The 12,422-nt window shown below is 43.5% G+C and overlaps 1 protein-coding gene across 1 annotated transcript; it reads left to right on the top strand.

The window, feature by feature from the left end:
• Nucleotides 1-2,946: 2,946 nt before the first annotated feature.
• On the top strand, nt 2,947-3,684 carry LOC147980921 (uncharacterized). Its single transcript, XM_087515798.1, has one exon. It carries the CDS (start codon nt 2,947-2,949, stop codon nt 3,682-3,684), a length of 738 nt encoding a protein of 245 aa, XP_087371924.1.
• Nucleotides 3,685-12,422: the final 8,738 nt, after the last annotated feature.

Below are 12,422 nucleotides of genomic sequence, written 5' to 3'. Positions count from 1 at the left end.
GCCAAAGGATATAGTCCGACTGTCCGGAGACCCCCTAATTCAGGACTCCCTCACCCGTGATAAAATTATTTGTAATAAGACGTCCAGGTACAAAAGTTGACTGCTCTTCTGAGATTACCTCAAGGAGAATAAGTTCCAGTCTATTAGCTACAACCTTTGAGGCAGTCTTATTGATCACGTTGCAAAGGCTTATAGGCCGAAATTGTATGAAATTGGATGGACTCTTGGGAATCAAAACAATGAACGTACGTTTATCTCCTCTGGAGAGTCCTCTCCTTCAAGCACTCTGATGATCGTCTTGTCACTTCCTCACCACAAAGATCCAATGTCACGGAAAAAATGTGCCAGAAATTCGTGCTCACTGCATCCAATTGTGCGGGCTTAGCAAAGGGCATGATAGGCAGGCCAACCGGTTTTGAGGACCTTCTAGAAAGTTCTTGAAATTTTTTTCTTTACTGGATTTATTTAAGGTTTTTCTTTTCCTCTTTTTTTTGTTTTTTGTCCTTTTTGTTTCTATGTTTTTTCTTCAAGTTTTCTTTATTTTTCCAAAAAAGTTAATTTTTTACAAATATTGGAATTTTTTAAAAATAATCGCATTTTATTAAAATGTTTGACATTTTTCAGAAAATGTTCATATTTTTCAAAACTTGTTCAGAATTTCAACTTGTTCTCATTTTATTCTCAAAAATAAAAAAAAATGCATTTTCAAAAGTATGTTTAGGGATTTTAAAAAACTTTCTTTTTCCAAAACTATTCAGACTTTTAAAAAACGTTTCCATTTTCACTTTTTCCTCGCAAATTCAACAAATGTTTGCATTTTCTAAACTATTCGACAATTCTAACAAAAGTTCATGTGTTAAAAAAAGGTATTTCAAAAAATATTTCCCACTTCAAAGTTTATTTATAAACTAATAAATATTGGCAGCTTCAATAAGAAAACTGATCGCTACAGTGTTTCTATCGAGAAAATCAGTCGCTATAGTGTTGCGAGAAGAAAATCGGTCCCTACAGGGAAAACAAATCGCTATATTCTTTCTTTAGGGTCAACATATCGCTATAGTCAAAACCTGAGTCATGTGTACATTCCTCGTGGGCCAGCCCAAGGGAGCGCCTATGAACGTTTGCTTGGCAACTAGGGACTTCCCCCAGGAGGGGTTTGTACCTTGTAGCGAGGCACCACGACTATATCTCGCATGTAGCCGGATAGTCGGTGTTTCTCCCACTCTTTCCCTCTCGCTAGGGTTCGTTTTCCTCTCGCAGCCTCAAGCGACGTAGAGTAAACTTCGTCCTCCACCGCCGATCGTCTGACCTCTCCCACTTGGGCTGACTAAGGGGTGGTCTGGTACTGCTTCCCGGCCTTGGTGGGAGGCTGGATGGGTCGGAGGTGTTAGGGTTTTGGCAGCGCCGAAGCTGCGAGATTGGATCTGCCTCTTCTGTAGATGGCGAAGCACGGTGCTCCGGGTGCGTCCGAGAGCAAGGGGAAGGGGAAGCTCGAGGACCTCATGGAGGAACTTGCATTGAAAGAGGATGACCTAGATGACGTCGTGTTCGAGGAGGATGACGCGCCACCAGAAGAGGATCTCAGGTGGATGACCCTGGTCCATGTTCATATCGACAAAAACTTCAGCACCTACTGGTTCTTTCGCAACATGTGATCAGCATGGGATCTTGCAAGGAGGGTCAAGATAAAAACCCTAGAAGAGAACTTGTTCATTATGCAGTTTGAGTGCCTAGGTGATTGGGAAAGAGTAACACAAGGGGGGCCGTGGCACTTTGAGGGTCACCCGGTGATCATTGTTCCTTATGATGGATACTCCAAGCCCTCATCGATTGAGTTGTTCAAGTTCGAGATCTGGGCAAGAATCCTTGACCTACCGATCGCTTACCATGGAAAGGTTAAAGCCCTAGTAGCAAAGATTGGCGAGTTTGTGGAGTCCGAGCCTTCATCCTTTGACTTTGAGGGCAATTTCTATAGAGTGAGAATTCGTATTGATGTCCGTCAGCAGTTGAAGAAAGTGACTTCTATAGTCCGGGGTGGCCAGAGAGAGATCTTTGCGGTGAAATATGAGCGACTCCCAGATTGGTGCCAGGTGTGTGGTATGATGGGCCACAAATTCAAGGAACATGGTGATGGTGTTCACCCTCCCTCTGCTCTGGTTTTCAAAAACCTCAGGGCACCTGCCACTACGGCATGGGGCACTAGACGTCGCAACAATGGGCAAAGAACTAGGGGCAAAGAGGGAGGAGGCAGCTCAGGTCCGAAAGTGCAGGATGAGGCGAGAAGGAGGGTGAGGATACTGATATGGAGGACAATGACGCAAGTCGCAAGAGGACGCCTGAAGAGGTAGTGGGTGCACTAGCTATAGAGGCGGTTGGCTCGAGCCTTCATATTGTGCCGGTGGAGAGGAACAGCGGTGGGGCTGCAGGTCTGCCTCTTAGCCCACCACCGAAACAAGACCCAAAACGTTTGAGACTCTCGCAGCAGTCAGAGAAGGTGCCGATCTCGAGCGGGAGGAAGAACTCAGCGGGTCTGAAAATTCTTGATGCCAAAGCGGCGGCCTCCCCGGCGGAGGACCGCTGAGCCCAATGAGTTGTCTTAGCTAGAACTGTAGGGGACTAGGCAACGCCCCGGCAGTTCAAGAGCTACGAGAAATCGTGTTAAAGTTTGCCCCTAGAGTACTTTGTATCGTGGAAACTCAGATTGGCCAGGATAGAACTGAAAGTTTATCAAGTACTTTAGGTTTTGATTCATCTTTTGCTATTGGTTCCACTGGTAGGAGTGGTGGTTTAGCTTTGTATTGGAATAATGAAATAAAGATCGAGATTTTGGGCTATTCGTAGTATCATATTGATGTGAAGATCTCAGACATGGGAGGGGACCCTTGGAGGCTCTCGTGTTTCTACGCAGAGGCACAAACACATCTCCGTTATAGAACGTGGGACACAATGAAAAACCTGGCAGCCCTCCACAATATGCCGTGGGTGTGCATTGGAGACTTCAACGAGGTTCTCCGCTATGATGAGCACGAGGGAATCAGCCAGAGAAGTCAAACCCAGATTCAAGGTTTTCGTGATGCAGTCGATGTGTGTGGTCTAATTGACCTTGGCTACCAGGGCTGCAAGTGGACGTTCGAAAAGAAGGTGTCTGGTGGATCATATACAAGAGTCAGGCTCGACAGGGCATTGGGCACGCCCGAGTGGTGCGCTCGGTTCCCCCTAGCAGCGGTTGATCATCTCACAGCCGTGACCTCTGACCACTCTCCTATAAATCTAATGCTGGCTCCACCGGAGCGAGGGAAGCAAGAAAAACAGTTTAGGTATGAGTGCATGTGGGACACACATCCCGAGCTCATCCCGACCGTCCAGCGTGCATGGGAGGCGAACGGCCCTAATCTTATAGTGGCAGAAGTCCGAGCAAACTTGCAATCCTTGTCTAATAATTTGGGCGAGTGGAGCAAGTCAACTTTTGGGAGTGTAAAGTCAGAAATAAGGAGGCTAGAGAGAGACCTAGAGCGACTCAGAAGTGATCCAGCGAGGACTGCACCGAGTCATGTTGAGATCAAAACAAATGATCGATTGATCGAACTATATCTTCAGGAAGAAATAATGTGGCACCAAAGATCAAGGGTAGCGTGGCTGTCGGAGGGGGATAGAAATACACACTTTTCCACCTTCGAGCTTTAAACAGACGTCGTAAGAATTTGATAAAATCGTTACACAAGCAAGATGGTCAGCTCACGGAGGATTTATCGGAGATGCAACAGATGGCATTAGACTTCTATAAAGCCTTATACACCTCGGAGGGGGTGGAGGGTTTAGATGACGTGCTTCAACATGTCCCCTCAAAGGTGACGGCAGCGATGAACGAGACTCTAATGGCGCCTTACAAGGAAGAAGAAGTTAAGAAGGCACTTTTTCAGATGTTCCCGACCAAGGCCCCAGTGCCGGACGGGTTCCCGGCGCACTTCTTCCAGAGGCACTGGGACATTTGTGGCGGCGCGGTCACACATGATGTTCTGAGTATAGTCCAAGGAGAAGAAATCCCGGAGTGTGTTAATGACACTGTTTTGGTATTATTCCCTAAGGTATCAAAACCAACTCTTCTATCTCAATTCCGACCGATTAGCTTATGCAATGTATTTTACAAGATAGCTTCAAAGGTTCTAGCTAATCGGTTGAAGATAATACTCCCTGAGGTTATTTCTGAAGAGCAGTCAGCTTTTGTGCCTAGCCGGCTTATAACTGATAACATAATCTCAGCCTATGAGTGTTTGCACTTTATGAAGAGGAACAAGTCGAAGAACAATAATTATTGTGCGTTAAAGCTCGACATGATGAAGGCATATGATCGAGTGGAGTGGAACTATCTGGAAGCTATCATGAGGAAATTGGGTTTTGCAGCGCCATGGGTTTCCATTGTCATGAACATGGTCAGAACAGTTTCTTTTTCAGTTATGTTTAATGGGAGCAAATCAGAAGAGTTTTCACCATCCATAGGTATTCGTCAGGGAGACCCCATCTCTCCATACATTTTCTTGTTGGCAGCAGAGGGCCTTCGCGCCTGTTAAAATCTCATAATGGATCATCCCAGCTCAGCGGCATCAAGGTGGCAACATCGGCTCCGTCGGTGAACCACCTTTTATTCACGGATGATAGCCTGCTGTTTTTCAAGGCGAGTGTTGATGGAGCAGAAGAAGTGTCACACCTTTTGGATACTTATCGCATGGCCTCGGGTCAACGGATTAACATGGACAAGTCATGTATTTTCTTCAGCAAAGGATGCCCACGGATCGTTAGAGATGCAGTGAAGGGGTGTCTCCAGGTTCCTAATGAGTCCTTGAGTGACAGATATCTTGGTATGCCCACAGATGTTGGACATTCAAAAAAGGGCACTTTCAAACACTTGAGCGAACGGGTGTGGGACAAGGTGAAAGGTTGGATGGGCAAGTGCTTGTCTGCTGGGGGCAAGGAGGTACTAATCAAATCGGTTGCGCAAGATATCCCGGTTTATTCTACGTCATGTTTCAAGCTTCCCAGAGGTTTATGTGAACATATAAACGCTATCATTCGCAAGTTCTGGTGGGGTTACAAGGAGGGACAACGGAAACCGGCTTGGCTGTCATGGGAGGTAATGACGAGGCCAAAGTATTTGGGAGGTTTGGGATTCGGAGATCTTGAACTGTTTAATCTAGCGTTGTTAGCCAGACAGGCGTGGAGAGTGCTGCATGATCCATCATCATTGAGCGCAGGGATTCTCAAGGCTTCCTACTTCCCAAACACGGAGTTTCTCATGGCAGAATTGGGTTCACGTCCATCGCAGATTTGGCGAGCTATCCTAGAGGGGCGAGACATCCTGAAACATGGCATAATCAGGAGGATCGGCAATGGTCAGACTACGAGAATTTGGGATCATAATTGGATACCCAAGGAGGGATCACTGCGACTGATTATGTCTTTGGTCCAAGACCCGCCTCAGCTTGTTTCGGAGCTACTCCTTCCAGCAACATGTGCATGGAATGCAAACCTGGTCAGAGCATTGTTCTTGCCAACTGATGCAGAAGCGATTTTGCGGATCCCGATATGCACGAGCAATATAGAGGATTTTTGGGCATGGTACCCGGAGAAGAAGGGACTTTTTACTGTTAGCTCGTCTTACAAGTTTATGATCAAAACTAAAATCACCTGGGAAAACTGGCTTGAAGGAAAAAGCAGGTCCTCAAGCAATGACAGGGAGGAGCGGGACTGGTCCTCACTTTGGTCGCTGACGGTGCCATCAAAGGTCAGAGTGTTCCTTTGGCGCCTAGCCCGTCATTCTCTCCCAACTACGGACGTTTTGAGCAAAAGGAACATGGCAACACGAGACGCTTGTCCGCTGTGCGGGTCTCCCGATTCATGGCATCACGCTCTGGTGTCATGTACATCGGCATGCTGCACTTGGGCACTTTTCGACCCTTGCCTGGTGGCAAAAATGGCGGAGATTGATGAGACCAGCGCTAAGAACTGGTTGTTTCGGCTGAATGATGATCTTGATCGGAAGTCGTTCACAATGATGGTGGTGACTTTGTGGGCGGTATGGTATGCAAGACGGAAGGCGATTCACGAGGGTATCTTTCAATCACCAATGCACACTTCATCGTTTGTAACCTCATTTCTTAACGAGCTGCAGTAACTGGAGAAGCCTAACGATTGGCCTAACGATCGGCCTGCACAAGCAGTGGCTCCGTGGGGAGGGGCAAGAAGCTGGCTTGCGACACCGGTTGGTGTTGCAAAGATCAACGTTGACGGAGCCGTTGGGCGTCACCGACGCGGCGGGGCAGTCTCAGTGGTGTGTCGAGACCACACAGGATTATATTTGGGTTCGTCGGCGGCTGTTTTCCATGGCATAACCGATCCCACAATTCTTGAGACTTTGGCGTGCAAGGAGGCTCTAGCTCTTGCAGGGGATCTTCAGGTCACAAGCATGTTGATTGCCTCGGATTGCAAAGGAGTGGTTCAAGATATAAACGAAGGAACAGGAGGTCTGCATTCGGCTATAGTACATGAAATAATGCATCGTAGAAGTTTTTTCACATTGGTTGTTTTTGTTTTTGAGCGTAGAAATGACAATTTCGAGGCTCATAATCTCACCAAGTTCTCTTGTAACTTAGGGGTAGGGCGGCATGTTTGGTTGGGAGTCCCCCATGACCAACGTCGTGTACCTATGAACATTGCTGTTATATAATAAAGTGGCGAGATTTCTCAAAAAATGACTATATCTCGCATTAAGCAAGTTGGAAGGATCTCTCGTTGAAAGTTGATACGTCTCCGTCGTATCTATAATTTTTGATTGTTCCATGCCAATATTCTACAACTTTCATATATTTTTGGCAACTTTTTATACTATTTTTGAGACTAACATATTGATCCAGTGCCCAGTGCCAGTTCCTGTTTGTTGCATGTTTTTTGTTTCGCAGAATATCCATATCAAACGGAGTCCAAACGGGATAAAAACTAGCGGAGATTTTTTTGGAATATATATGATTTTTGGGAAGAAAAATCCACGCGAGACGATGCCCGAGGGGGCCACGAGGCAGGGGCCGCGCCCCTGACCCTCGTGGCCACCCCGTAAGGCGGTTGATGCCATTCTTTCGCCGCAAGAAAGCTAATATCCGGATAGATATCGTGTTAAAATTTCAGCCGAATCGGAGTTACGGATCTCCGAAAATATAAGAAACGGTGAAAGGGAAGAATCTGAGAACGCATAAACAGAGAGAGACAGAGAGACGGATCCAATCTCGGAGGGGCTCTCGCCCCTCCCACGCCATGGAGACCAAGGACCAGAGGGGAAACCCTTCTCCCATCTAGGGAGGAGGTCAAGGAAGAAAAAGAAGAAGGGGGGCTCTCTCCCCCTCGCTTCCGGTGGCACCGGAGTGCCACCGGGGACCATCATCATCACCGCAATCTTCACCAACAACTTCACCGCCATCATCACCAACTCTTCCCCCCTCTATGCAGCGGTGTAACCTCTCTTTTAGCCGCTGTAATCTCTACTTAAACATGGTGCTCAACGCTATATATTATTTCCCAATCATGTATGGCTATCTTATAATGTTTGAGTAGATCTGTTTTGTCCTATGGGTTATTTGATGATCGTGATTGGTTTGAGTTGCATGTTTTATTATTGGTGTTGTCCTATGGTGCTCTCCGTGTCACGCAAGCGTGAGGGATTCCCGATGTAGAGTTTGCAATATGTTCATGATTTGCTTATGATGGGTGGCGTGAGTGACAGAAGCACAGACCCGAGTAAGTAGGTTGTTTGCGTATGGGATAAAGAGGACTTGATACTTTAATGCTATGGTTGGGTTTTACCTTAATGATCTTTAGTAGTTGCAGATGCTTGATAGAGTTCCAATTATAAGTGCATATGATCCAAGTAGAGAAAGTATGTTAGCTTATACCTCTCCCTCAAATAAAATTGCAATAATGATTACCGGTCTAGTTATCGATTGTCTAGGGACAAAAAACTTTCTTGTAACAAAAAGCTATTTACTAAAACTAACTTAGTTGTGTCTTTATCTAAACAGCTCCTACTTTTTATTTATGTGCTCTTTATTATCTTGCAAACCTATCCAACAACACCTACAAAGTAATTCTAGTTTCATAGTTGTTCTAGGTAAAGCGAACATCAAGCGTGCGTAGAGTTGTATCGGGGGTCGATAGAACTTGAGGAAATGTTTGTTCTGCCTTTAGCTCCTCGTTGGGTTCGACACTCTTACTTATCAAAAACTGTTGCGATCCCCTATACTTATGGGTTATCAAAGGTTTCTGTGTCTTGGGTAGCAACTGAACAAGCCTACTTAATAAAAGAAAAAATCAAGAAAAAGGGAACAAAACTGGGGTTGGGACATTATGATTTAGAATGAAGAGCGTTGTTTATCTCAAAGAAAAAAAAGATAGGAGCTAGCGATGCTAGCCAAGCCACCAGGTTTGGTTCGTGATGAACTCTAGGGCTCGACTTCCTTTATTTAAGGTAAAAGAGCCAATTCTTGCCACCGTTTTTTTTTGTTTTATTTAGTTTTCTTTGCGGTATTTAATTTTATTTTGTTTGTTTAACTTTTTCTTTCTCAGGTTTATTCATTATTTTCGAATTTGTTTCTTCAGTTTCATTGTTTTTTTGTTTTTCTTTGGCTTATTTTGTTTCTTTTTCGTCTTTCATTTTTTTGGTTTTTTTTGTTTCTTTTGGTATTCATTCTGTGTTTTTCATGCGAACAACATTTTTAACACATGTTTAACATTTTTCCAATACTAATTTAACATTTTTAATACATGATCAACATTTTCTCTATACACATTTAAACATTTTTAAATAATTGATTAATATTTTTTATATACAACATTAATATTGTTTTTTGAATGCTTGATCAAGAATTTTTAAAACTGCTTGATTAACTGTTTTTAACAATTAGACTAACATTTTTTAGTACATGGTCAACATTTTTTTCATACACATTTAACATTTTTCAAACGCTTGATTAACATTAGTGAAACACTTGTTCTTTTTTGAAATTCTTGATTAACATCTTTATATACATGATCAAATTTCTTCAGCATTTTTTAAATACATGGTCAACATTTTTTATACACATTTGGCTTTTCCAAAATGTTTGATTATAATTTTTAAAATACTTGATCAACATTTTTTCAAATGATTGATTCATATTTTTTATACATGGTCAGAAAATAATAATCATTTTTGTAATACATTATCAACAATTTTTCTATACAAGTTCAACATTGTCCGAATACTTGATTAATATTTTTTAAATACTTGTTAAACATTTTGAAATATGTGTTCGGCATTTTTAGAGTGTTTTTTGTAATATATATACGTATAATATTTGAAAGTATAAACAAAAGATAAAAAACCTAATTAAGAAAATAGAAAACTAAAAAACTAAAAAGAACATTAAAGGAGGCTGTGACCTCCCACGAGGGTGGCCGGCCCATCTCGCTCGAAGCTGGACTCGCTGAAGGCCAGATATAGGCGAGGTCAGTGATAAATGGGCCGAGCCGGCACGGGGATGAGCTCCAACGCATGTTTTAATTTATACTTTTGTTTTATTGTTGTTATTTGCTTTCAAATGGAATGATATTTCCTTCAATATGAAAACGCTTCACGCGTATGCAACATAGAACAATATTCGTGTAACCAAAGAAATGATGATAGCAGCCAGAGAAATGTACATGACTTTTCTAAAAATGCTCACGCATCTTAGAAACATGTTCGTGATTACTTTTCTAAAAGATTATACGACGTGAAAAATATTCACACCATTCAAACAATGGTATGTGATTTGAAAAAATAGAAATCATTCTTTTCAAAAATATTTTCAGCATTTAAAATATTTATACAATGTTAAAAAATTGAGTGATTAAAAATATATTTTATATCGTTCAAAAAATGTGCATGACATTTAAAACTTGTTCATAAAGCTTGTTCGAAATCACTAGGTAGAGGGTACCTGTTGCAAAGTTCACTCCCACCTCCTATCAAAGTGACAAGTGGCGCAATGCAGGTGTGATACTTGCTGCAATATGAGAGTTTTGTGCTTTTTCGTTCATTAATTTTTTGAAAATGTTTATCTTCCGAACAAGTCACAAACTGTTTTCCATGTTGCGTTTTTCTTGTCGGGATTTTTAAAATTAGATCTCATGCACACTATTGTGCTTCTCGCGGAAGGCTATGCTTTTCGCTTTTCGGAAAGCAGAGCTATGGGAAGCACATATAAGCTTCATACCAAAGCGCAGTTGTGCTTTTTTCATGAAGCACAATTATGCTTTTCACTTTTGAGAAGTCTGGTCATGTTTTTTCGCACTGTATGATTCACGCGAGAAAAACAAAAAAATAAAAAAAATACATGCAAAAATAAGGGAAAAAATGATGTTCCCGCCGCTACACCCAACGCTTCACACATGATGGCGGTTGGGCGCACCATGCGCGTCTGTTCGGAGCCTCCCTGGGATCCCCTGCATGGGTACCCACTGTTTAGGTGCTCCCAAGCTTGGTGGGATCGCCGTTACTCGACCATACAGCACATATGGGTAAGAATGTATGTTGGGCAAGCTGAATCCTATTTGCCGCATGGGTCGATGGATAGCGAGGTAATGCATGCCCCTGTGTACGATTGGGCCAACCCAACTAGCAAGACCCCCCCCTTTCCTGCTTTTCCCTTCTCCTGTGTTTTCTTTTAGTGTTTTTTCGCTTGTTATTTATATCTTTTTTTTCCATTTTTCGCCTTTTCCATTTTAAATTCATGTTTTTAATTTCATGAATTTTTTGGAACTTTTGAACATTTTCTGAGTTCGCTAACATTGTTTTTATTTTTGCAAAATAAAAAATTGAATGTGTGGACTTTTTTATTTTATTTCGCGAACATTTTTCTTCTTGTAAGTTGAGGTTGCTTCCTCACTGAAAAAAGCATTCGTTTCTCCTGTTTCTGATTGAATCGCTACGAGCCTCTCAAAGCTTCTACGCTGGAGAGTTCGTGACAGCAAAGCAGCACCTAGCTTTGTAGTCTCTTTCCATTTTCCACCGCCCAGATGCGATTCTTCCCACTTAGCTAGACAGATAACGCCTTCGAGTCTCCTCTCACCCTGTGGTCTGCACTTTTTTCTGTCCGAGAAAAGGAGAGAGAAGAAGACTCGCGCACTGACGAGTCTCCTCGATCGTTCCGATTTTCCCGCGCGCTTTGTGGCCTTTTCACACTCAAATGATGCTTCCGCACTTCATACAAGATTACAAGTAACTACTTCCTCCGTAAAGAAATATAAAAGCGTTTAGATCACTAAAATATAAAGGTGGTACTATATATGAAGAAAGTTTGGCATGCATTCAATATGTCTCATTATGTACGCAACCACAGCTCAACGGACTGTACAGTGCAAACGACTGACTGTGCAGCCAGCACTTATCACCGTTATCAGAAAATCCATTAAAAAGCGAAATCACTTTGTAGTTCGGAAATCTTATTTGATGACCGTTCGTTAGGAAAAGGTGGCAGCTTGAACGTTTTTGTTGGCAGTTTTAGTTGTTAGGGGGTGACAATTTCTTTCTAACGACATAACATTTTTAGGATGAAAGCTCAAAACTATCACCCTCTCAGAAAATATAATGTCGTTCTGAAAAATACTGCCACCCTACAGACAACCAAAAATGTCATCAAAACGTTCACAAATGACACCTCTCGCAGCTAACCGTCCCAGATAAGAGGGTCCTTATATTTTTTCCTTTATTATGTCCTTTATATGCGAGGCAGGCCATATATCATTGATGCTCACCGATCCGTCGTGCCAAAGCTACTATGAGGACTGCAAAGTTTCTCTACCATGGTTACGTGCGTTCATGCGCTCGCCAATCCACACGGACGTGTCTGGGCCAAAGCAAAGTATGATCCCCTGCGTCTGCGTACGTCCGTCTCGTCTCTTGTATGTATGCAGACGTCGCCGAGCACGTACATGCATAATTTGCCTTGTATCTCCAGTGCGTAACTCGCCACGCCATGCATCTGTCATGGCGACGAAAGCTAGAGGCGCACGCGTACGGGTCGCCCTCAGCGTGAGGTGAAAGACAAGAGCATCATATGATCGGCGCGCAGGCAATAATCGTGAGGGGGCGGGAGAAGTCTCGAGACGGCCCTCTCGCGGCTGCAGGACACGTGGTTCATGCATGCAGGTGGAGGCGCTCGGGTGTTGGCCAGCTACTCCCGGAACCTCAACGATCCATCGACTCTTGCTCGGCCTGGCACGCTAAAATAATTCTTCTACGTGTAATAAACTAGACTAAACTAACCCGGGCCTTTTCGCCGGTCTCTGCCGCGTCTGCTCGACCTCGACACGAGGCCAGCATCTGGCGCACGCGTGGTGCGTAAAATAACGTCGATCGG

Source organism: Triticum urartu, chromosome 3A, assembly GCF_056163025.1.
Source record: "Triticum urartu cultivar PI428250 chromosome 3A, HENAU_Tu73, whole genome shotgun sequence".
NCBI classification, from domain to species: domain Eukaryota; kingdom Viridiplantae; phylum Streptophyta; class Magnoliopsida; order Poales; family Poaceae; genus Triticum; species Triticum urartu.
The sequence above is the reverse complement of the archived record's forward strand: the minus strand, read 5'-3'. Positions and strand labels throughout refer to the sequence as shown.